Genomic DNA, 25607 nt, shown 5'->3' with positions numbered 1-25607 from the left:
TATTTTTAAAAAAGAGGCGCCAGGGAAGAAGCGGGTGCCCCTCGGGATAAGATGACAGGGAGAAGGATGGGGTGAGGGACAGGGAGCGCAGGACTGGATTTCACAGGACCCATAAAGACGTGGGTCTGCAGGCCCCAAGGTCAGCAGTGTGGAGCACAGAACATGACCTTCCCACTGTTGCCACAAGGGGGCGAAGGACGGCCACAGGCTCCAGGGCCAAGGTGGCCTTTGGCCGGCACTCACGGGTCTTAGCGTCCGCAGAGAGTGGGCCGTGCCTTTTCCCATCCTGCACTCCGAAGAGGAGGAACTTGTACTTGCGGGCCGGGGCCAGGCTCGAGACGGTGACCTCCCGGAGGTCTCCGCCCACGGGCACTGCCTGGGGCTGCCCCTGCGCGTCCCTGTACTGGACCAGGAAGGAGTCGAAAGTGCCCTGGGCCGCCGTCCAGGACAGGTGCACCGAGTCCGAGGTCACGGAGGCCACAGCCAGCCCCTCCAGGCGGGGTGCCACCGGGGGCTCCGAGGGCAGGGCGGCTGGAACAGAGCAGAGGAGGCTCAGGGTTCAGTGGCCCGAGACAGGGGTCCTTTCTGGCTACGAAGCAAACATTGGAGCAAACTGCTCTCAGGAGATCACGGGGCCCAGGCAGGGCAGGTGCCGCTCCCCGGCAGCCCCCTGTGGGGACGGACGGCTGCGGAGGGAGCACCTCTGCTCACACAGGGCCAGGGCATTCAGAGCAGGAGCCGGGCCCAACGCAGACACACGGCCTGGCTCCACCCACCCGGGGCCACCACGCGGCCCAGCCAGGGGCTGGGGAGGCCGCCCAGCAACACAGCAGCAGCCAGAGGCTCCCACCCAGGGAAGGAACAAAGCTACTGGATGAGGCCGGGGTCCAGGACACTGACCTACTGACAACAGTCGCCACCATCCTCGCACATCCGAGGACAGGGCCGGGGGCGCCGTGGGGAAAGGAGAGGGCCCGGCCCTGGGTGAGGAGGGGGGCCGAGAGGAGCAGAGCGACTGCCGCCCGCCCCACTCACCGGTCAGGCCCAGGGTGGACGCGGGGCCCACGCGCCGCCCCCCGTGCAGGCCGTACAGGTGCATCTTGTACTTGCGCCCCGGCTCCAGGCCCCGCACGGTGACCTCGCTCTCCTCACCCCCGACACGCACCACCTGGGGCCGCCCGTCCCTGTCCTTGTACTGGACGGTGAAGGCGTCGAAGTGGCCCCGGGGGACGGTCCAGGACAGGCTCAGTGAGTCCGGGGAGGACCCCGTCACCGTCAGCTCCCCCAGCAGGGGCTCTGGGGCCTCCGTGCTGGGTTCTGTGGGGCTGGGGGTCTCCTCCTCTGCAGCTGAGAAGGACAGACACAGGGAGGGTGAGGCAGGCTCCATGGAGATGCCCGGTCTTCTCCCCAGCCCTGGGCACGACCGGGCCCCGCTCACTGCAGGGAGCCCAGGGGAGGCACCAAGGGCGCCACGGCTCAGCCTGGAGCAGAGGGGCCCCTGCACCCACTCAGCCATCACGAGTGTGACCCCCTGCAGGCTCCCCGGGGGCCCACCACCCACTCACCCGTCACCCCGGTGGCAGAGGCGGGGCCCTGGCGCTGGCCGTCGTGGAAGCCGTACAGGTGCATCTTGTACTTGTGGTCCGGCTCCAGGCCCGAGATGGTGACCCCGTCCTCGTGCCCCGGCACCCGCACCGCCTTGGGCTGCCCGTCCCCGTTCTTGTACTGGACCAGGAAGTGGTCAAACTGGCCCTCGGGGACGGTCCAGGAGAGGCTCAGCGAGTCCGGGGAGGATCCCGTCACCGTCAGCTCCCCCAGGCGAGGCTTGACGGGAGGCTCGGGGGTCGTGGTGGGTGGGACTTGGGTGGTCACAGCTTCGTAGTCGGGAGCTGGACTAGCTGGATGGAGACATGGGGGACAGGTGAGGTCTCCTCAGCCCTCAGCGGAGGATCCATTGAAAAATAAGATAGAAAGGAACAGAATCTGCCATCCACAGTGGCTCTAACTCCAATTCTTTCTGGTCCCTCTAATGTCTCCTTCAACCCCTCACAGTCAGCCTTCCTCCCCCAACTCCCCCCCACCAGCACCCCTGTGACCCCCTCATCCAGCACCCGCCTCCCCCACCCCACCAGCACCCCTGTGACCCCCTCATGCAGCACCCGCCTCCCCCACCCCAGCAGCATCCCTGTGACCCCCTCATCTAGCACCCGCCTCCCTCACCCCAGCAGCACCCCTGGGACCCCCTCATCTAGCACCCGCCTCCCCCACCCCACCAGCACCCCTGTGACCCCCTCCTCCAGCACCCACCTCCCCGACCCCAGCAGCACTCCTGGGATCCCCACTCCAGCATCTGCCTCCCTCACCCCACCAGCACCCCTGGGACCCCACTCCAGCACTGCCTCCCCCACACCCAGCAGCACCCCTGGGACCCCACTCCAGCACCTGCCTCCCCCACACCCAGCAGCACCCCTGGGATCCCCACTCCAGCATCTGCCTCCCTCACCCCACCAGCACCCCTGGGACCCCACTCCAGCACTGCCTCCCCCACACCCAGCAGCATCCCTGGGACCCCACTCCAGCACCTGCCTCCCCCACACCCAGCAGCACCCTTGAGACCCCCCTCAGCACAGGCTCTGCTCTCCTCTGAACAGAGGCCCCGTGGTCCCTGTGCCCTGGGCTCCCTCCACTGGGGCTGGGCGGCATCTCACTCGCTTTGGCTCAGGACTTGCTCCCAAACAGCTCAGACCCGACCAGAAACCTGCAGTCTCCCTGGCCCTGCTCCCTCCTCAGTCCTCAGCTGCCCCCGGGCCTCACTCTCTCTGAACTTCTCTCCCATCTCCCCACCCACACACCTGCAGCCCCAACATCCTGGCCTGGGCCACCCCCACCTCTCCCCTGTGCTCCCCCCTCCCCCTGCTGTCCCCGCCTCCCTCCCATCCCTCTGCGCAGGTCCAGAATGGGACCGGAAACGCACGGCGATGGAGTCGGTCTGACTTACAAGCCTCTGTGTGCCCGGAGGAGCCCTGCTGCCCGAGCTGCCTACCTCTGCACCCCTTCTCCGGACTGTCCCCCACTCGGAGCACTTCACCCAGACCCTCCCGGTGCCCCCGTGCTCCCCGTCCCCAGCCTCTGCACCAGCCGTGCCACCGTGGATGTGACACACTCTCGGTCCTATCGTGCTGTCACCATGCCGACGCCGGCCTGACCGCAGCCTCAGCTGTCCCGGGGGAGCTGGACGGCTGCCTAGGCCTCGAGCCCGGGCCTGGCCTGCCCAGGACTTCCTGTCATATCCCCCCCCCCCCCCCCCCCCCATTGCCTGTTCTGTCGGTTCACAGCCTGTCTTCCCACGACCGGGAGCCCCATTAGGATAAGGCCTTGTCTCTCTGTCAAGTTCAAGGTCGACCCGTGAACTCCCGCGGCTAGGCCCAGGGCTCCCCATGTTGGCTGACCCCCACAGCCCTAAGTCTGGTGAGGTCTGAACGTGAGGTGGGCGCTGCGGCTAGAGGCCGCTCTCTGAGCACCTCCACGCCTGTCAGGGCCTCCAGTCGCCAGCGAGGCCGAGCGGGCGGGAAGGACCAGGGACACGGGTGGGACTCCCTCCCACGAGTTCTCAGAAAGTGTCCGACCCCTGGGCTGTGAGGTGCGGCCAGAGCGGGTGGAGACCAGCATCAGCTGCCGAGGCCCCTGCGGGGGAAGCCACTCTGCAGCCCCAGCCCACCTGCCGCAGGCACCGCCCTCCACCAGGACCCCAGGCCAGCGGCGGAGCCTGCGGGGGGCGGGGGGCACTGGTATTTCCACGAAGATGGTGCCAAAGGGGGAGTCTCCCAGGGCCCTCCTCCCCGCCCTGGCCCCCTCCCACTCACCGGTCAGGCCCAGGGTGGACGCGGGGCCCACGCGCCGCCCCCCGTGCAGGCCGTACAGGTGCATCTTGTACTTGCGCCCCGGCTCCAGGCCCCGCACGGTGACCTCGCTCTCCTCACCCCCGACACGCACCACCTGGGGCCGCCCGTCCCTGTCCTTGTACTGGACGGTGAAGGCATCGAAGTGGCCCCGGGGGACGGTCCAGGACAGGCTCAGCGAGTCCGGGGAGGACCCCGTCACCGTCAGCTCCCCCAGCAGGGGCTCCTGGGGGGGCTCTGGGGCCTCTGTGCTGGGTTCTGTGGGGCTGGAGGTCTCCTCCTCTGCAGCTGAGAAGGACAGACACAGGGAGGGTGAGGCAGGCTCCATGGAGATGCCCGGTCTTCTCCCCAGCCCTGGTCACGACCGGCCCCGCTCACTGCAGGGAGCCCAGGGGAGGCACCAAGGGCGCCACGGCTCAGCCTGGAGCAGAGGGGCCCCTGCACCCACTCAGCCATCACGAGTGTGACCCCCTGCAGGCTCCCCGGGGGCCCACCACCCACTCACCCGTCACCCCGGTGGCAGAGGCGGGGCCCTGGCGCTGGCCGTCGTGGAAGCCGTACAGGTGCATCTTGTACTTGTGGTCCGGCTCCAGGCCCGAGATGGTGACCCCGTCCTCGTGCCCCGGCACCCGCACCGCCTTGGGCTGCCCGTCCCCGTTCTTGTACTGGACCAGGAAGTGGTCAAACTGGCCCTCGGGGACGGTCCAGGAGAGGCTCAGCGAGTCCGGGGAGGACCCCGTCACCGTCAGCTCCCCCAGGCGAGGCTTGACGGGGGGCCCGGCAGGGGGCTCCGCTTCGGGGGCTGGAAGAGAGGCAAACAAGCTCTCCTGTTGCTGGAAGAGCTGCTGAGACCCCCACCCTCCTGGTCAGACCAGAAGGGGGCGGCTCTGGCCCGACAAGACCCCTTTCTGGTTAGATCACCCAAGTCTTTCCCCACGGCCGTCCGACCGGCCACCTCCTGCCTCGTGGCCTGTTCCCTCCGCGCACAGGCTCCTTCCCCAGATGCCTTCACGGCTCATGTCGACGCTCCTCTAAGTCCTGTTCAAAGGTCACTTTCTCTTCAGGACCTCCCTCGCATCCCCCACCTATTTAAAGTTTCAATCCTCCCAACTGGAACCTACCTTCTTTTTTAAAAAAAATATTATTTTTAAAAATAATTCTTTATTATTGAAAGTATTATATATGTCCCCTTTTCCCCTCATTGACCCCCTCCAGCCTGCCCTCGCTCCCCCCCCCCCCAGGCCCTCACCACCCTACTGTCCGTGCCCATGGACCATGCATATATGCACACAAGTTCTTTGGTTGATTACCTCCCACCCACCCACCCTCCCCCGCCTTCCCTCTGAGATTCCACACTCTGTTCCAGGCTTCCATGCCTCTGGATCCACTCCATTCATCAGTTTATTTTGTTCCTTAGATTCCACATATGAGTGAGATCATGTGATACTTGTCTTTCTCTGACTGGCTTATTTCACTTAGCATGATACTCTCTAGGTCCCTCCATGCTGTCTCAAAGGGTAAGAGATCCCTGTTTTTTACTGCTGCATAGTATTCCATGGTGTAAATGTACCACAGCTTTTTATCCACTCATCTGCTGATGGGCACGTGGGCTGTTTCCAGATCTTAACTATTGTAAGTTGTGCTGCTGTGAACATAGGGGTGCATATATTCTTTCTGATTGGTGTTTCGGGTTTCTTAGATTATATTCCTATGTCAAATGGCAGTTCCATATTTAATTTTTTGAGGAAACTCCATAATATTTTCCTCAGTGGCTGCACCAGTCTGCATTCCCACCAGCAGTACGAGGGTTCCCTTTTCTCCACATCCTCGCCAGCACTTGTCATTTATTGATTTGTTGATGGTAGCCATTCTGACAGGAGTGAGGTGATACCTCATTGTCATTTTGATTTGCATGTCCCTGGTGATCAGGGACTGTGAGCATCTTTTCATATGTCTCTTGACCATCTGTATGTCCACTTTGGAGAAGTGTCTGTTCAGGTCCTTTGCCATTTTTTAATTGCATTGTTTGCCTTCCTTTTGTTAAGTTGTATGAGTTCCTTATATATTTTGGACATTAACCCTTTATCAGATGTATCATTGCCAAATATATTCTCCCATGCAGTGGGTTTTCTTTTTGTTTTGTTGATGGTTTCTTTTGCTGTGCAGAAGCTTTTTATTTTGATGTAGTCCCATTTGTTTATTTTCTCTTTAGTTTCCTTTGCCCCAGGAGATGTATCTATAAACATATTGCTACAAGCGATGTCTGAGATTTTGCTACCTATGATTTCTTCTAGTATTTTTATGGTTTCCTGTCTTATGTTTAAGTCCTGTATCCATTTTTAGTTTATTCTTGTGTATGGTGTAAGTTGGTGATCTAGTTTCATTTTTTTTGCATGTATCTGTCCAATTTTCCCAACACCATTTATTGAAGAGACTGTCTTGACTCCATTGTATGCTCTTGCCTCCTTTGTCAAATATTAATTGATCATAATGGCTTGGGTCTATTTCTGGGGTCTCTGTTCTGTTCCATTGGTCTACAGGCCTGTTCTTGTGCCAGTACCAGGCTGTCTTGATTACGGGGCTTTGTGGTATAACTTGAGATCTGGATAGCAATTCCTCCAATTTCGTTCTGCTTTCTCAAGATTGCTACGGCGCCCTTACCGGTTTGGCTCAGTGGATAGAGCGTCAGCCTGCGGACTGAAGGGTCCCAGGTTCGATCCCGGTCAAGGGCATGTACCTTGGTTGCGGGCACATCCCCGGTGGCGGGTGTGCAGGAGGCAGCTGATCGATGTTTCTCTCTCATCGATGTTTCTAACTCTCTATCCCTCTCCCTTCCTCTCTGTAAAAAATCAATTAAAAATATATTTTTAAAAAAAGATTGCTGCAGCTATTTGGGGTCTTTTTAGGTTCCATATAAATTTTTGGAGTATTTTTTCTAGATCTGTGTAATATGCTGTTGGTATTTTAATAGGGATTGCATTGAATCTGTAGATTGCCTTGGGTAGCATGGGCATTTTAATGATGTTACTTCTAACAATCCATAAACACGGTATATTCTTTCACTTGTTTATATCTTCTTCTATCTCTTTTTTCAAATTCCTATCATTTTCTGAGTACAAGTCTTTTACCTCCTTGGTTCAGTTTATTCCTAAGTATCTTAATTTTTTTGTTGCAATGGTAAATGGGATAGTTTGTTTAGTTTCTCTTTCTGGGAATTCATTATTGGTGTATAGCCATTGATTTTTGGGTGTTGACTTTGTATCCTGCTACATTGCCAAATTCATTTATTAAATCTAGGAGTTTTTTGGTGGAGGCTTTAGAGTTTTCTATGTATAATATCATGTGATCTGCGAATAGTGACAGTTTTAGTTCCTCTTTTCCAATTGGATGCCTTTTATTTCTTCTTCTTGTCTGATCACTGTGGCTAGGAATTCCAGTACTATGTTGAATAAGAGTGGTGAAAACAGACATCCCTGTCTTGTCCCTGTTCTTAGGGGAAGTGGTTTTAGTTTTTGTCCATTGAGTATGATGTTCGCTATAGGTTTGTCATATACGGCCTTTATCATTCCCACTTTGTTGAGAGTTTTTATCAAAATGGGTGTTGGATTTTGTCCAATGCTCTTTCTGCGTCTATTGATATGATCATGTGATTTTTGTCTTTCAATTTTTTATGTGATCTATCATGTTTATTGATTTGCAAATATTGTACCAGCCTTGCATCCCTGGAAGAATTTCCACTTGGTCATGGTGTATGATCTTTTTAATATATTGCTGGACCCAATTTGCTAATATTTTGTTGAGGATTTTAGCATCTATGTTCATCAGGGATATTGGCCTGTAATTCTCTGTCTTTGTAGTGTCTTTACCTGGTTTTAGAATTAGGATAATGCTGGCCTCATAAAAAGAGCTTGGAAGTGTTCCTTCCTCTTGGATGTTTTGGAATAGTTTGAGGAGAATAGGTGTTAGTTGTTCTTTGAAGGTTTGGTAAAACTCCCCTGTGAAGCCGTCTGGACCTGGGCTTTTGTTTGCTGGGAGTTTTTAAATTACTGCTTCTATTTCCTCAGTTGTTATTGGCCTATTCAGGTTTTCTGATTCTTTCTGATTCAGTTTTGGAAGACTGTATTTTTCTAGGAATCTGTCCACTTCATCCACATTGTCCAGCTTGTTGGCATATATAGTTGTTCATGGTATTTTCTTACAATCCTTTGTATTTATGTGGTGTCAGTGGTTAATTCGCCACTTTCGTTTCTGATTTTATTTGGGTCCTCTCTCTTTGTTTCTTTTTTAAAAAATATTTTTTTATTGATTTCAGAGAGGAAGAGAGAGGTAGAAACATCAATGATGAGAAAGAGTCATTGATCAGCTGCCTCCTGCACGCTCCCCCTCCCCCCAATGGGGGATCAAGCCCGCAATCCAGGCATGTGCCCTTGACTGGAATTGAACCTGGGACCCTTCAGTCCACAGGCCTGAATTTCTTGATGAGTTTGGCTAATGATTCATCAATGTTGTTTATCCTTTCAAAGAACCAGCTCTTGGTATCATTGATTTTTTTTAGTTTTTTTTTTTTTTTTTAGTCTCGATGTCATTTATTTCTGCTCTGATCTTTATTATTTCCTTCCTTCTACTTACTCTGGGCTTTTCTTGTTCTCTTTCTAGTTCTTTAAGTTGTAGGGTTAAATAGTTTATTGTTAATTTTTTTGGAGGCAATCACGTAGTGCTATGAATTTCCCTCTCAGAACTGCTTTTGCTGTGTCCCAGAGATCTCAAGTTGTTGTGGTTCATTTTCATTTATTTCCAGGATTTTTTTTATTTCTTTCTTGAACTTGTTGGTAGCCCATTCATTGCTTAATAACATGCTATTCAGCCTCCATGTGTTTGAGTGTTTTGGGTTGTTTTTACTGTAGTTGATGTCTAATTTCATTCCACTGTGATCTGAGAAGATGCTTGATATGATTTCAGTCGTCTTGAACTTGTAGAGACTTGCTTTGTATCATAACATGTGATCTATCTTTGTGAATGACCCATGTGCACTTGAGAAGAATGTATATTCTGCAGGTTTGGGGGTGAATTCTATATAATAAAGAGGTGATATGCAAATTGACCCTCATGCCCTCACAAGATGGCTGTCTACAACCAGGCCGGCAGAAGGGTTAGTGAGGATGACCAAACGACTGAACAGCAGGCTGCATGGGGCGACCAGGCTGGTGGGGGGGGGCAGTTGGGGGCAACCAGGCCTGCGGAGGTGGTGCAGTTGGGGGCAACCAGGCCAGCAGGGGGGGGCAGTTGGGGGCAACCAGGCCAGCAGGGGGCCAGTTGGGGGCAACCAGGTTGGCAGGGAGACAGTTAGGGGTGACCAGGCCAGCGGGGGGTTCAGTTGGGGGCAACCAGGCCAGCCAGGGGGGCAGTGAGGGGTGATTAGGCCAGCAGAGGGGAGCAGTTGGGGGCAATTAGGCTGGCAGGGGGGAGCAGTGAGGGGCGACTAGGCTGGTGGGGGGGCAGTTGGGGGTGACCAGGCTGGCAGGGGGGGCAGTTAGGGGCGATCAGGCTAGCAGGTAGGTGAGTTATTAGGAGCCAGTGGTCCAGGATTGTGAGAAGGATGTCCGACTGCTGGTTTAGGCCCAATCCCAATCGGGCCTAAACTGGCAGTCGAACATCCCCCAAGGGGTGCTGGATTGGAGAGGGTGCAGGCTGGGCTGAGGGGACCCCCTCCCCTGTGCATGAATTTTGTGCACTGGGCCTCTGGTTGTTCTATAAATGTCTATTAAATCCATCAGATCCATTGTGTCCTTTAGAGTCATTGTTGATTTTTTGCCTGGAAGATCTATCCAGTGAAGTCAGTGGGGTGTTAAAGTTCCCCTACTATTTTTGTATTGTTATCGATCTCTCCCTTAAAGTCCTCTAGAAGTTCTTTTTTGTATATTTCAGTGCTCCTATATTTGGTGCATATATGTTTACCAGGATTATATCCTTTTGTTGTATCAATCCCTTTAGTATTATGTAGTGACCTTTGTTGTCTCTTCTGATGGTCTTCATTTTGAAGTCAATTTTGTCAGATATGAGTATTGCTACCCCAACTTTTTTTCATTTCCATTTGCATGGAAAAATTTTTCCATCCCTTCACTCTCATCCTGTGTGTGTCTTTTGTTCTGAGGTGGGTCCCTTGTAGACAGCATATAGTTGGGTCATGTTTTGATGGGCACATTTAATCCATTTACATTTAAGATTATTATTGATAGGTGCTTATTTATGCCATTCTGCTTCTGTATGCCTAGCGTTCTCTATTTCTTCTCATTACAGTAGTCCTTTTAGCATTTCTTTTAATGCTGGCTTGGTGGTGATGAACTCCTTTAGCCATTTTTTGTCTGAGAAGCTCTGTATTTGACTATTTTGAATGATAGCCTTGCTGGATATCGTAATCTTGGTCTCAGATCCTTGCTTTCCTTTACCTTGAGTACTCCATGCCATTCCCTTCTGGCCTGTAGAGTTTCTGATGAGAAATCAGGTGTCAGCCTTATGGGAACTCCTTTGTAGGTAATAGTTTACTTTTCTCTTGCTGCCTTTAAGATTCTCTCTTTGTCTTTAATTTTTGGCATTTTAATTATGATGTGTCTGGGCGTGGACCTTTTTGAGTTCTTCTTACTTGGGACTCTCTGTGCCTCCTGAACTTGTGTGACTTTTTCCTTTACCAGGTTAGGAAAGTTTTCTGCCATTATTTCTTCAGACATGTTCTCCCTTTCTGCCTCTTCTGGCACACCTACTCTTCAAATATTGTTATGTTTCATGTTGTCCCACAGTTCCCTTAAGCTGTCCTCCTTTTTTTTATTATTGTTTCTCCTTTTTGGTTCTCTGATTTAGTGATTTTTAAAAAACCCTATCTTCTAATTCTCTGATTCGATTCTCAGCTTCCCCTAATCAGCTGTGTATTCCTTCCAATGTGTTCTTTATTTGTGCTATGTCATTCTTTGTGTTTTCATAGTTACTATATCTTTTCTCATGCTTTTGAGCATCTTTACCATCATTATTCTGAACTTTATATCAGATAAATTTCTTATCTCCATTTCATTTCTCTCTTCTCTGGAGACTTCTCTTGTTCTTTCATTTGGGGTTGTTTCTTTGTCTCTTCATTTTGGCTACCTGTTTGGGTTTGTGACTATGTATTAGGTAGATCTGTACATCTCTCAATCTCTAGTGCAGGATGGTGTCAAGCTGTTTTTGACTAATTATCTTAGGCAAAGACTCAAAGCTTCCAGAGACCACCTCTGTCTACAGACTGATAGGATTTGGTCTTAAATTGCCCTCAGGCAATTGTCTACAGGTGTGGCAGGGTTTTTTTTTCAACAGGATGGTGCAATTGCTTCTGCCTGGAGGCTAATTGTTATTCTCAGTCTCTTAATGGGTTTTCCAATGGGGTGGGTCAATTGTCTTCCCCCCAGTCAAGGCTGCCTGTATAGCAAATGTCTGCATGAGAAAGATCACCTCCGCATAGTGAGGGAATGACTCAGCACAGGAAACCAAGCTGTCTGCCTTCTGAGCTCTAACCCCTGAGCCCCAACCCTGGCTTCTGCTCACACAGCTCCAGTCCACTCTGCCCTCCCTCTGCCAGAGCACAAGGTGAGTGGCTCCACAGGGAATTTTGTGCACTGGACCTTTAAGAGGGTGCTTGAATTTCCAGCCGTCTCTCCCTGGCAGAAGCAACCCTGGTGATTTTCCCAGCTAGATGTTATGTGGGTACCTTTCTCAGTTCTGGTGCTTTCTGCTGGGGGGCCCAGCTTGGGAATTTGATCCCAGAGTTCTCAGTGGCACCCCCATAGTTGAGATATCTCTCCAGGACTTCAGTTGCTGTCTGTGGGAGCCCAGCCAGCCCTTTTGCGCCTTGGCCCTTCCAACCAGTCTCTGCGGTCTCCACTTTCCGTCCTCTATTATCAGGGTTTTCTCCAGTGAATCTTCCATTAATTATTCTGGAGGTTTTTCCGTATTTCAGTTGTAATTCCAGTTTGGTCCTGGGAGCATGTCTATGCAACATCCACTTACTCCACCGCCATTTAAAATCTGCCTACCTACCTTCTTTATTTAGACCAAATTTCAGCAACAAATTTGGAAAACAACAAATATGATACAACCAGGCAACTATAGCAGTGACTGATACTTGAGGACACTAAGGAATGACTGTTCATTTTTAAGGTACAATCAGTATCATATGGTCATTTTTAAACAGCCTTCTTAAAGAGAGGACTGTAAATATGGTGAGGAAGTGCAGTGTCTAGGATGAGTGTAAAAACACAGCAGTGGCCTACCCTATAAGGTATACTACTTGGCTGTACAAAGGAATAAAGTACTGCTTAATGCTACAACATGGGTGGACCTCAAACACGTGCTCAGTGAAGCCAGCATGGAACATGTACTGCATGCTTCCACTGGTGTGGTGTTAAGCCAGTTCAGACACAGAACACAGACTAGGCGGCCTGGGCCTGGCATCGAAGTGGTAGAGAGGAGGCTTTTGCTTGGGGTGGTGGAAAGTTCTAGAACAAGACAGCGGTGAAGCATGCACACAGGAAACACACTACAGATCCACAAGTTGTATACTGAAACAGATGACTTTTCTGGTACGTGAATTACATCAATAAAGTGGTTAATAAAGAGGCATTCTAGGACGAGCCCTCTGGCAGGAGTTGATATATGGTGGAAGCAGGTGATGACCCTGGGCCTTCATTATCCGACTCTTCCTGCTTGTTTGAAATTGTATCCATAAATGCTTGTTGATTGCATTCATATTTCAAGGCCTATATCCTAGCTGCCCCCAGAGAGCTCTTTGCAGAGCTCCAGGCCCAGCGGAGAGCCACAGGGCCATGGCGGTTTTAGCTGGAAGCCTCAGTACCCAAGGGCATCTCAGATGGCTGGGCCCCGCCCTGAGACCTGCTTCCTGCCCCTGGACCGCACCTGTGCTGAGCTGCCCAGTGGACAGGGTGTGGGTCAGAGGTCGAGAGGTTATGGTCTGAACTGGAAGAGACTCTGAGACCCCACTACTGAGACCTTTCCTAAGCCCAACCCTGGGGCCCTTCAGTTGCCACTCACCAGTCAGGCCCAGGGTGGACACGGGGCCCACGCGCCGCCCCCCGTGCAGGCCGTACAGGTGCATCTTGTACTTGCGCCCCGGCTCCAGGCCCCGCACGGTGACCTCGCTCTCCTCACCCCCGACACGCACCACCTGGGGCCGCCCGTCACTGTCCTTGTACTGGACGGTGAAGGCGTCGAAGTGGCCCCGGGGGACGGTCCAGGACAGGCTCAGCGAGTCCGGGGAGGACCCCGTCACCGTCAGCTCCCCCAGCAGGGGCTCCTGGGGGGGCTCTAGGGCCTCCGTGCTGGGTTCTGTGGGGCTGGGGGTCTCCTCCTCTGCAGCTGAGAAGGACAGACACAGGGAGGGTGAGGCAGGCTCCATGGAGATGCCCGGTCTTCTCCCAAGCCCTGGGCACGACCGGGCCCCGGTCACTGCAGGGAGCCCAGGGGAGGCACCAAGGGCGCCACGGCTCAGCCTGGAGCAGAGGGGCCCCTGCACCCACTCAGCCATCACGAGTGTGGCTCCCCGGGGGCCCACCACCCACTCACCCGTCACCCCGGTGGCAGAGGCGGGGCCCTGGCGCTGGCCGTCGTGGAAGCCGTACAGGTGCATCTTGTACTTGTGGTCCGGCTCCAGGCCCGAGATGGTGACCCCGTCCTCGTGCCCCGGCACCCGCACCGCCTTGGACTGCCCGTCCCCGTCCTTGTACTGGACCAGGAAGTGGTCAAACTGGCCCTCGGGGACGGTCCAGGAGAGGCTCAGCGAGTCCGGGGAGGACCCCGTCACCGTCAGCTCCCCCAGGCGAGGCTTGACGGGAGGCTCGGGGGTCGTGGTGAGCGGGACTTGGGTGGTCACAGCTTCGTAGTCGGGAGCTGGACGAGCTGGACGGAGACATGGGGGACAGGTGAGGTCTCCTCAGCCCTCAGCGGAGATCCATTGAAAAATAAGATAGAAAGGAACAGAATCTGCCATCCACAGTGGCTCTAACTCCAATTCTTTCTGGTCCCTCTAATGTCACCTTCAACCCCTCACAGTCAGCCTTCCTCCCCCAACTCCCCCCCACCAGCACCCCTGCGACCCCCTCATCCAGCACCTGCCTCCCCCATCCCACCAGCACCCCTGTGACCCCCTCATCCAGCACCTGCCTCCCCCATCCCACCAGCACCCCTGTGACCCCCTCATCCAGCACCCGCCTCCCCCACCACAGCAGCACCCCTGGGACCCCCACTCCAGCACCTGCCTCCCCCACACCCAGCAGCACCCCTGGGACCCCCCTCAGCACAGGCTCTGCTCTCCTCTGAACAGAGACCTCGTGGTCCCTGTGCCCTGGGCTCCCTCCACTGGGGCTGGGCGGCATCTCACTCGCTTTGGCTCAGGACTTGCTCCCAAACAGCTCAGACCCGACCAGAAACCTGCAGTCTCCCTGGCCCTGCTCCCTCCTCAGTCCTCAGCTGCCCCCGGGCCTCACTCTCTCTGAACTTCTCTCCCATCTCCCCACCCACACACCTGCAGCCCCAACATCCTGGCCTGGGCCACCCCCACCTCTCCCTGTGCTCCCCCCTCCCCCTGCTGTCCCGCCTCCCTCCCATCCCTCTGCGCAGGTCCAGAATGGGACCGGAAACGCACGGCGATGGAGTCGGTCTGACTTACAAGCCTCTGTGTGCCCGGAGGAGCCCTGCTGCCTGAGCTGCCTACCTCTGCACCCCTTCTCCGGACTGTCCCCCACTCCGAGCACTTCACCCAGACCCTCCCGGTGCCCCCGTGCTCCCCGTCCCCAGCCTCTGCACCAGCCGTGCCACCGTGGATGTGACACACTCTCGGTCCTATCGTGCTGTCACCATGCCGACGCCGGCCTGACCGCAGCCTCAGCTGTCCCGGGGGAGCTGGACGGCTGCCTAGGCCTCGAGCCCGGGCCTGGCCTGCCCAGGACTTCCTGTCATATCCCCCCCCCCCCCCCCCATTGCCTGTTCTGTCGGTTCACAGCCTGTCTTCCCACGACCGGGAGCCCCATTAGGATAAGGCCTTGTCTCTCTGCCAAGTTCAAGGTCGACCCGTGAACTCCCGCGGCTAGGCCCAGGGCTCCCATGTTGGCTGACCCCCGCAGCCCTAAGCCTGGTGAGGTCTGAACGTGAGGTGGGCGCTGCGGCTAGAGGCCGCTCTCTGAGCACCTCCACGCCTGTCAGGGCCTCCAGTCGCCAGCGAGGCCGAGCGGGCGGGAAGGGCCAGGGACACGGGTGGGCCTCCCTCCCACGAGTTCTCAGAAAGTGTCCGACCCCTGGGCTGTGAGGTGCGGCCAGAGCGGGTGGAGACCAGCATCAGCTGCCGAGGCCCCTGCGGGGGAAGCCACTCTGCAGCCCCAGCCCACCTGCCGCAGGCACCGCCCTCCACCAGGACGCCAGGCCAGCGGCGGAGCCTGCGGGGGGCACTGGTATGTCCACAAAGATGGTGCCAAAGGGGGAGTCTCCCAGGGCCCTCCTCCCCGCCCTGGCCCCCTCCCACTCACCGGTCAGGCCCAGGGTGGACACGGGGCCCACGCGCCGCCCCCCGTGCAGGCCGTACAGGTGCATCTTGTACTTGCGCCCCGGCTCCAGGCCACGCACGGTGACCTCGCTCTCCTCACCCCCGACACGCACCACCTGGGGCCGCCCGTCCCTGTCCTTGTACTGGACGGTGAAGGCGTCGAAGTGGCCCCGGGGGACGGTCCAGGACAGGCTCAGCGAGTCCGGGGAGGACCCCGTCACCGTCAGCTCCCCCAGCAGGGGCTCCTGGGGGGGCTCTGGGGCCTCCGTGCTGGGTTCTGTGGGGCTGGGGGTCTCCTCCTCTGCAGCTGAGAAGGGCAGACACAGGGAGGGTGAGGCAGGCTCCATGGAGATGCCCGGTCTTCTCCCCAGCCCTGGTCACGACCGGCCCCGCTCACTGCAGGGAGCCCAGGGGAGGCACCAAGGGCGCCACGGCTCAGCCTGGAGCAGAGGGGCCCCTGCACCCACTCAGCCATCACGAGTGTGACCCCCTGCAGGCTCCCCGGGGGCCCACCACCCACTCACCCGTCACCCCAGTGGCAGAGGCGGGGCCCTGGCGCTGGCCGTTGTGGAAGCCGTACAGGTGCATCTTGTACTTGTGGTCCGGCTCCAGGCCCGAGATGGTGACCCCGTCCTCGTGCCCCGGCACCCGCACCGCCTTGGGCTGCCCGTCCCCGTTCTTGTACTGGACCAGGAAGTGGTCAAACTGGCCCTCGGGGACGGTCCAGGAGAGGCTCAGCGAGTCCGGGGAGGACCCCGTCACCGTCAGCTCCCCTAGGCGAGGCTTGACGGGGTGCTGGGGGGTGGTGGGGGGCGGTTCTGAAGGTTCCTCCTCCTCGTCCCTTGGGGCTGAACAGAGAGCAGGAGGGAGAAGCCCCTGAGAGAGCGTCCCGGGCCCCGCGCTCCTCGGGGCTCTGCGGCGTGCAGGACGCAGGGTGCAGCTCCTCTCGCTCACCTGTCTGGGCCTCCACCTGGACGGGACCCAGGCGCTGCGGGCCACGGAGGCCGTACACGCTCACCCGGTACCTGTGGTCGGCTTCCAGGCCCGAGAGGGTGATGTCCCTCTGGTCGCCCCCTAAACTGACAACCTGGAGTTGCCCATCCTGGTCTGTGTACTGGACCTCAAAAGAGTCCAGCTGCCCCTCCGTGACCGTCCAGGACAGGTGCAGGGTGTGCGGGGTGGCCTCGGCCACGGTCAGCTCCCCGAGCTGGGGCTCCGCCTCAGGAGGGCTTGGGGCTGTGGCCCCAGCTCCGATGTCCTCCCTGGGGGCTGGTTCAGAGAGACAGGTAGAGGCGGGTGACGGGTCTGTCGCCATCCCAGGTCTCAAAGGGGCGGGCCGCGGGGAAGGGAAGCGGTGACCAGGAGGGCCAACTATTGCTACGCAGCGAGGCACTTCCAAGACATGGTGCTAAATGCAAGACGCGACACACAGAGGCCTGCGTCGGGATCCTGCGGATGAAACCTCCGAAGGGCGTCTGCGGCCGTGGCCGCGCTGGGCTGGCGCGCTGCCTGCCGGGGGCGCAGCCGACTGGGCTCAGAGACAGGTTACAGCTCAGCGTGGTAACGCTTTCATGACTTACGCATGTGCCCAAACATACTGACTTATTCCCTTTAAGTGGGAGAACTTGACTGTGTGTAAATTTATCTCTGTATAGCAGATCCCTTTCCCCAAAAAGGGCCATGGAAAGTTCAGGAACGGCAAGGCGGGAGAGGCGGGAGAGCCTGGGGGAAGGCGGGACGGTCAGTGCCGCAGCCGCGCACTCACCTGTCACGGCGAGGGCCGAGAGGGGCCCCACGCGCCTGCCCTGGTGCAGCCCGTACAGCAGCAGCTTGTACCTGCGGGCGGCGTCCAGGCCCCGGACCGTGGCCTCCCTGAGGCCGCCCCCCACAGGCAGCACCTGGGGCCGCCCCTCCCTGTCCTTGTACTGGACCACGAAGGAGTCGAACTGGCCCTCGGGGACGGTCCAGGCCAGGCCCACGGAGTCCGGTGTCACGCTGGTCACCTGCAGCTCCGCCCCCAGACGGGGTTTGGGGGGACGCTTTGTTCCCGCACCGCTGGCAGCGCTCTGCGCCCCTGAGGGAGATACAGAGGGAAGGCTGGGCCACCCCAAGGGCAGGGTCCAGAGGCCTGGAGACCGGCTCTGCCAGGGCTGAGTCGCGAAGGGCGGGTGCCATGGGCTGAGGCCAGGAGAAGGCGGGACGGGACCCAGCCCCAGCGGCTGGGACCAGGTCACAGGGGGACGGCGGCCTGCAGGGAGCCAGACGCCTTCCCGCCGCCAGGGCAGAGGCAGCGGCCTCACCTGTGGTGCCGTCCGCGCTGAGGGGGCCGTGGCGTCTCTTGCCCAGGAGGCCGTAGAGGAGAAACCTGTACGTGCGGCCGCTGTCCAGGGGGGTGATGGTGACCGAGCGCTCGCGGCCCCCCACAGGCACCGTCCGGGGCCCGTCCCTGTCCTTGAACTGGACCACGAAGGAGTCGAAGTGGCCCTCGGGGACCGTCCAGGAGAGGCGCAGCGAGTCCGCGCTGGGCTCTGTCACCCACAGCTCCCCGAGGCGGGGCGGGGCCTGCGGGCTGGCGTCCCCGGGGGCAGCTGGCGGAGAGGAACGGTTCTGTGTTTATTTCCCAGAGCGACTCCTTCACGGCCTCTCACTGGAGTTGGAAAGCCCAGAACCGCCCAGAGGAGCAGTGCCCCCTCATCTTCCCGCCCTCCCACACCCCAGCGGCCGGCGCCTCTGTCCACTTGCGCCCGGAGGGGCCTCGGTCCTGAGGCAGCTCTGGGGCAAGGTCCCGGGCCGCTGCCCATCTGACTCCTCGTGCTGCCCGGCTCTTCCCGCCCATCCGACTGGCCCCCGCCTGCAGGGGCAGCTGGCAGGCGTGCGTTTCTCTCCTGTTACCCAGGGCCGCTCTTGCTGATCTGACTGGCCTCTGGGGACATCAAAGGGGCCCGGGATCCCTGACAGGGGGGGCAGGGGGCGCACGATGTGCTGTGAGGATGGAGGTGATCCCCCAGGCCCTGGTGGAGCGGCTGCCTTGAGTGAGGGTCGGGGAGAAGACGGGGAGCTCAGACGGGGACGATCTGGTGTGGGAGCAGGAAGCCTCCCTGAGGCCTGGGAGGAGCTGGCGTGCTGCCTCCCAGATGGCGAGGACACTGGCCGCATTGTTGCTGCTGGAGTTTTCTGGCAACAGAGCCCCTGGGGCAAGGGGGCCCCGACTGAAACCCGGGAAAGGGGCAGCCGGCCGCCAGCCCTGGGCTCCGGGGGTCCCGTCGCCAAGGCCCCGAGCGGACGGGAGGAAAGCGGTCCCTGGGGCAGACAGGGGACCCGATGGGCCTGAGGCAACAGGGTGAGAACTCAGGTGAGAGTCGGAGGGGAGACGGCAAGACCACAGGACTGAGGACCCCGGGCCAGGGAGGGGGGCTCTGCTCCTTTCTCCCCCTCCCAGCACCTGCCCCCAGGCGCCACGTCCTGGGGGGCCTCCCCCTTCACAGGAGTAGGATTGTGAGAAGAGGGGGAAGTCGGCCTGGCTCTCAGGGGCCTGGGCGGGTGGGGGGCTTGTCCAGTGAAACAGGAGCACAAAGGGGGGCCTGGGGGCAGGACAGGAGACCCGGCGGCATGGAGCGGGGCCTCCGGCTAGTTTCAGGGGGCCCCTCTCACCTGTCTTTGCCTCCACAGAAACGGGGCTGCGTCGTTTCCCTTCCTGGATCCCAAAGAGCAGGAACTTGTACTTCCTGTGGGGCTCCAGGCCGGGGACGGTGGCCTCGCGCTGGTCTGCGGCCACAGGCACCGCCCGGGGCTGCCCGTCCCTGTCCTTGTACTGGACCACGAAGGAGTCGAATTCACCCTCAGGAACCGTCCATGAGAGGCCCACGGAGTTCGGGGTCACATCTGTCACGGTCAGCTCCCCCAGGCGCGGCTCTTGGGGGGACTCTGTGGCTGGAGCTGGTGGGAGGGGAGCTGGGTGGGGGGGGACAGAGGACAGGGCTGAGCGCGCTGAGGGACAGCTGCCCCCCCGGGCTCCGGGCTCCCAGGGCCGGGCCTGGCTGCACTGGGACTGCCCTCTGTCGGACGGTGCGCTTCCTTCCCCGGACACAGGAAGCAGCCTCGTGGGGACAAACGGGGCCGCGTGCTGACCTGCGAGCGCGTGGTGGGCGGGCACGTCCTAGGTCGGCGTCTCCCCGACTAAGTCCATCTGCCCCTAACTGAGCCGCCTATTGTCCTTCCGCTCCTGGGCTAGCACACTGACAAGCACGCCTTGGCAGTCACAAAGCCACTTCCCTGCTTCCCTCGGACCCCAGAGCACAGCCCGCACGGGGGTCCCGTGTTCGTAGCTGCCTGCTGCCTGCCCTGCCCACCTAAGTGAGGCAGCGTGCCCACCACTTCACTCCTTATCCGCCCGCCCCCCTTCGCTCTCCCCCCTCCCGCCCCCAGCACCAGGGGGTTTCGGGTAGCCCACTTGTCGCTTCTCCTTTGACCCTAATGTATAAAGCAGGGCGCACAGGTGCCATTTTCCAGGGCATTTTCTCAATTTGTTGAGATTCTGCTTCCCAGCAATTGTCATCTGTTTGGTTCAAATAAACTCACAAAAATTCTCAACAGGTTTGAACATCTCTTACGTGGACAACAGTGTTCTAGCACAGTGGTCGGCAAACTCATTAGTCAACAGAGCCAAACATCAACAGCACAACAATTGACATTTCTTCTGAGCCGAAAACCGACTTCTGCGCATGGGCCACGAAGTTTCAATCGCACTGTACGTGCGCGCCCACATGTGGTATTTTGTGGAAGAGCCACACTCAAGGGGCCAAAGAGCCGCATGTGGCTCGCGAGCCGCGGTTTGCCGACCACGGTTCTAGCAGCACCTGTGACTTCAGATGTCTTCCCATCACCTTGGCATTGCTGCCGACGCCCAGCCACTTCCACAGGTGCCACAAGCCTTCTGACTTCACGGCGGGCACAGAAGTCCCTGCGTCCCTAAACCTCACGTTTGCATTCAAAAACACTTTGATAACTGTATGTTGACATTATTGTTTTCCTTTGTAATCCCATGCATTTTATGTTACGTTTTTACTTTTATTTATTTCTTAATCCTCACTCGAGGATATGTTTTCCATTTATTCAAGAACCATTGATTGGCTGCCTCCTGCACACCCCACACTGGGGATTGAGCCCGAAACCCGGGCATGTGCCCTGGCCTGAATCGAACCCAGGACCCTTCTGTCCGCAGGCCAACGCTCTATCCACTGAGCCAAACTGGCCAGGGCTATTTTACGGTTTTTAAAACACTGCACACACATTGCAGACACCCTGGCACACACGGTGGAAACCAGTCCAGGAAGCCACGAGGGCAGGCGGCCTGGGAGCCAAGCACGGGCCACTTCCAGAGGGGCCGGGCGCCGGTGACAGGCTTCACGGGGTGACCGCCACCTAACGCCACCAAAGTGGGCGGCAGGGGCGGTGGCAGCCATGTCCAAACACAGCGGGCGTGTGGAGTGGAGGAGACGGCTAGACAGTGAGAGGGAGCGAGGGCGAGGCATCTGCCCTGGAAGTGGGGCAGGCGAGAGGGAGACAGTGGGGCGGGGCGGGGGGGGGGGCGAAGGTCCAGCCTGTGGAGGGGGCAGGGCAGGACCGGAGAGATGGCGTGGGGGCTCCGGAAAGCCACGGCTGGGGCCCGCCTGGCCTCACTCACCCGTCACCGCTCCCACGGAGAGCGGGCCCAGGCGCTGCCCGCCGTGGAGCCCGTAGAGGAGCATCCTGTATCGGCGAGCGGGCTCCAGGCCGGGCACGGCGACCTCGCGCTGGGCTGCGGCCACAGGCACCGCCTGCAGCTGCCCGTCCCTGTCCTCGTACTGGACCACGAAGGAGTCAAACTGGCCCTCGGGGACGGTCCACGCCAGGCCCACGGAGCGGGGGGTCACGCCGGTCACAGTCAGCTCCCCCAGGCGCGGGCCCCGGGGCGGCTCGGTGGCAGCAGGAGCGGCTCCCGGGGGTGCACCTGAGGGAGGGAGGCGGCTGTTAGGAAAGCCCGCCTCCCCTGGGTGCTGAGCACGTCCTTTGTCCTCGTGGTGCCCGCGAGGGGCTCGGACATCAAACTCTGATGGGCCCCGAGCCCTCCCCTCACTCTTCCAGGCCCCGGGGCTGTGGGGGGCTGCCGCTGCTCACCCACTCCGCCGCCTTCGCCAGGCAGCGCCAGCTCCACGGACCACCGGACCGCCCCCAGATCGCCTGCCTCGCCCTCACCCTCCTCTGCGCCCACTGTTAGCAGGTGGTCAGGGGCGTCCATCTCATCCAGAGCAAAGCCACGCCCTGACGGTGCCCCGAGGCCTGCACGTCCATCTCGCACCCCCCCACCCCAATTCCAGAACATTCCTCGCCAGTCCACAGATGTTGGGGCACCTTCCCTCTGCCCCAAGCTGTCTCCAAGGGCCTGGGTGGCAGGTGCTCGTCCTCCTTCCTCAGCGGCCCTTCCCCCCTCCTTCCCATCACTCGCCTACCGGGCTCGGCTGCCTCCCGTGCCACGTCATGTGGCACCGCTGACGGGCCTGTGCCCGGGGTGCCGTCTCCCCCGCTAGCACGGGAGCTCAGCAGCAGGAGCCCTGGCTGTGCCCCACACCAGTGGGTCACCACACGTTGGCTAAGGTAATGCGTGGTTGAGCGTCAACCAATGAACCAGGAGGTCAGGGTCGATCCCCAGTAGAGACGTGCAGGGGGCAGCCAACCAATGATTCTCCCTCATCATTGACGTTCTCTCTCTCCCTCCCGCTCCCTTCCTCTCTGAAATCAGTAAAAATAGATTAAAAGTAAAATAAAAACAGGCTGCTGACGAGGCTTCAGGGAGAGATGAGTCTGCGTGGGGAGGGCAGGGACGCGCTTCATTTCACGGCCTCGGCTCTGCTCGCTGCTCTCCCTACTTCCTGCCACGAGAAAGGGACTGGCCCTCGCCTCAAGCCTCAGGGTTGGTGGTTTGGCGCACCTGGGAAGGCAGGATTATACCCACCGCGGGCACGCAGGCCCGAGGCTGCACTTGGCAAAACATGTTTCCAATTTAGAGATGTTTCTAACTCGCTGCCCGCCTTGCTCCTGGCTGCACGGCCGGCTCCCTGCTTGCTAGGTGCAGGACGGTAACTCAGGCCGCTTCCCCCCCCCCCCACTCTCAGTGCCGACTAAAGAAAAGAAACCGGAGTGGAAGGTTCTGGAAACGAAGCCAACCACGTCATGGTGAGGGCGGGCTCTGTGGACATCAGCCTCACTCAAACCTCTCCGTTCCTCTGCTGTCAACTCTGTGCTCGTTCCCGATAGTAAAGTGGTTTTGCAAAACTGTGTATCGTTCCTGCAGCGAACTGGAGGCCAGGGACGCTCCTCGCTGGGCCCACGCGGGGCAGGTCAGCGGGAGGCCCAGCGGCCGCCTGGCCCGGCCTCTGTGCCGCGGCTCGGAGAGGAGGTGCCCCGGCCAGGTCCTGCGCGGCGGCCGGGCAGCCAGGCGGGAGGCTTCTCCTGGCTGCAAGGCGCTCACGGGGGCGGGGGGAGCTTCCGCCCACCGGCGGGGCCTGGGCCTCACGCACACTGACCAGCCACGCAGCCAGGGGCAGAGGAGGTTGCAGCAGCCCAGAGGCAGCCGCGGACAGCATGCCCTCCATGTGCCAGGCCTCCTGCAGGCTTTCTGCTGCCAGCGCCCTGGACCCTGTGAGGGGGCACGGTCCCCGTTTTACAGGCGAGGAAACAGGCACCGATGCTTAAAACGGGTCCAGCCGTGCAGGGGTGGCAGTCAGTCCTGTGACCTGCTCCTCCTCGTCTACCCCAAGGTGGTGGGGCCCCGGCGCCCACGGCAAGGACAGCCACCGCCACAGAGAGGCTGGGCACCGGCGGGAGGAAACCCAACCCGCCCCACTCACCGGTCAGGCCCAGGGTGGACGCGGGGCCCACGCGCCGCCCCCCGTGCAGGCCGTACAGGTGCATCTTGTACTTGCGCCCCGGCTCCAGGCCACGCACGGTGACCTCGCTCTCCTCACCCCCGACACGCACCACCTGGGGCCGCCCGTCCCTGTCCTTGTACTGGACGGTGAAGGCGTCGAAGTGGCCCCGGGGGACGGTCCAGGACAGGCTCAGCGAGTCCGGGGAGGACCCCGTCACCGTCAGCTCCCCCAGCAGGGGCTCCTGGGGGGGCTCTGGGGCCTCTGTGCTGGGTTCTGTGGGGCTGGGGGTCTCCTCCTCTGCAGCTGAGAAGGACAGACACAGGGAGGGTGAGGCAGGCTCCATGGAGATGCCCGGTCTTCTCCCCAGCCCTGGTCACGACCGGGCCCCGGTCACTGCAGGGAGCCCGTCCGGGGCAGCCTCGCTGACACACCCAGAGCCTCGGGGTCCCCTGTGGGCCGGCAGCCCCCGCACAGCCCAGGGGCCCTTCTCCGCCCGGGGCCCCGCTGGTCCTCAGGGAGCCCAGGGGAGGCACCAAGGGCGCCACGGCTCAGCCTGGAGCAGAGGGGCCCCTGCACCCACTCAGCCATCACGAGTGTGACCCCCTGCAGGCTCCCCGGGGGCCCACCACCCACTCACCCGTCACCCCGGTGGCAGAGGCGGGGCCCTGGCGCTGGCCGTCGTGGAAGCCGTACAGGTGCATCTTGTACTTGTGGTCCGGCTCCAGGCCCGAGATGGTGACCCCGTCCTCGTGCCCCGGCACCCGCACCGCCTTGGGCTGCCCGTCCCCGTTCTTGTACTGGACCAGGAAGTGGTCAAACTGGCCCCGGGGGACGGTCCAGGAGAGGCTCAGCGAGTCCGGGGAGGACCCCGTCACCGTCAGCTCCCCCAGCAGGGGCTCCTCGGGGGGCTGTGGGGCCTCCGTGCTGGGTTCTGTGGGGCTCGGGGTCTCCTCCTCTACCTCCCGGGAGGCTGAGAAAACAGATGGGGTACAGGCTTGAAGGGCGACTTGCTTTGCTGGTGACGTTAAACGTGGTGACCGGCAGAGCCGGCAAACACTCTGGAGCTGTAGACTAGTGGTTTGTGCAGCCCTGTGTGAGCCACCCAGTGGCTGAGCCCTGAGACAGGCTGAGGTCCCCCAGCTCCCACCCGCCGTGCGGACACCTGGGCTGGTGGGGCAGGGGCTGGGTCCCTCGTGTCTGAGAAAAGAGCTGGTCGGGAAGCTGCCCTCGGAGGTCTGTCCCCGAGGTCACCGCAGTGCTGTCCTCATGCCCTAAGGGGCAGTGAGCCTCTCCCACCTGCCATCTCCCTGCAGCTCCTGCGGCCCCAGCACTGCCCAGGCCCTCCCAGGAGCAGGGCAAGAGACGGAACGTGCCCGGCTGAGGGCTCCCAGGGGCCCTGCCCGCCCTCCCCTTTGACCCTCAGGAATGGGCTGCTAGGCAGGACTTCAGGCAAAAGTGGGCGAGAGATTTGGGGCTGGGGGTGGGGTTGGGGACCCCCTGCTCTTCCCTGGTTGTCTAGAATCGCAGCCCCGGGGCGCCTACCCATGTCAGCTGCCCTTCAGTCTTTGCTGGGGCTCCACGGACTGGGGAGACTGGACAAGGGCAGCCAGCCCTTCTGTGACCCCCTCCCAGTCCAGGGGAGCCACGTAGGGGAAGCAGATGGAGGAGGGAGGAGGCAAGAATGGTAACCCAGGTGAGGACGGGGAAGGCAGGGACGAGGAGCGGAAAAGGATACTGGCAAGCCAGGGCGTCAGGGAGACAGAGCAGCTGCCCCGAGACTCGGTCTCAGTTGCCCGGCACTGTTCTGACCACTGTGAGCAGTTCCCGTCAGTGTCCCCATGTGACAGATGGAAAAGCTGAGGCACAGACAGGCTCAGTAACCTGCACATGGCCCCATGGGTCATACGGGAGACCTGGATCCAAAGCCATGCCCCAACCATGGGGCTCCCAACCACAGAAATGCGCTGGCTGGTGACCCTCCCCCGCTCCACGCTGGCGGGGTCAGGGAGTGGGCGGGCGGGAGGCGTCCTCCCATGCTGGCAGGCAGGGCAGGCGGGGCGGTGCTCTCGTCCCTTGGATCTGCCCGCTCTGAACAGGGCAGCAGGGGCATCAGGGTGTGGGCAGAGGCACCCCAAGCAGGTTCCGGAAGGGGAAGACCCCGCACAAACCCTGGGCAAGAACATAGTGGCTGAGGACCACAGGGGCAGGAGGCAGGAGGAGGGCGGT

At 59.6% G+C, this 25607-nt stretch overlaps 1 protein-coding gene across 2 annotated transcripts in view; it reads right to left on the bottom strand.

Annotated features, from left to right (window-relative positions):
• Window positions 1-25607, bottom strand: part of TNXB (tenascin XB) — a 63709-nt gene that overhangs the window by 6551 nt on the left and 31551 nt on the right. For both annotated transcript variants that reach the window (XM_079780641.1, XM_079780642.1), the window contains 16 exons: window positions 24019-24351; window positions 23361-23684; window positions 21158-21463; window positions 19126-19425; window positions 17775-18062; window positions 17240-17548; window positions 16429-16743; window positions 15999-16322; window positions 15458-15781; window positions 13503-13835; window positions 12972-13295; window positions 4405-4701; window positions 3864-4187; window positions 1566-1898; window positions 1036-1347; window positions 244-531 (listed from right to left, as the gene is read on the bottom strand). In XM_079780641.1, coding sequence (XP_079636767.1) covers window positions 244-531; window positions 1036-1347; window positions 1566-1898; window positions 3864-4187; window positions 4405-4701; window positions 12972-13295; window positions 13503-13835; window positions 15458-15781; window positions 15999-16322; window positions 16429-16743; window positions 17240-17548; window positions 17775-18062; window positions 19126-19425; window positions 21158-21463; window positions 23361-23684; window positions 24019-24351 — 5034 coding nt within the window. The remainder of the gene's footprint in view (window positions 1-243; window positions 532-1035; window positions 1348-1565; window positions 1899-3863; window positions 4188-4404; window positions 4702-12971; window positions 13296-13502; window positions 13836-15457; window positions 15782-15998; window positions 16323-16428; window positions 16744-17239; window positions 17549-17774; window positions 18063-19125; window positions 19426-21157; window positions 21464-23360; window positions 23685-24018; window positions 24352-25607) is intronic.

The sequence above is a fragment of the Cnephaeus nilssonii genome (assembly GCF_951640355.1).
Source record: "Cnephaeus nilssonii genome assembly, chromosome: 9".
Taxonomy (NCBI): domain Eukaryota; kingdom Metazoa; phylum Chordata; class Mammalia; order Chiroptera; family Vespertilionidae; genus Cnephaeus; species Cnephaeus nilssonii.
The sequence above is the reverse complement of the archived record's forward strand: the minus strand, read 5'-3'. Positions and strand labels throughout refer to the sequence as shown.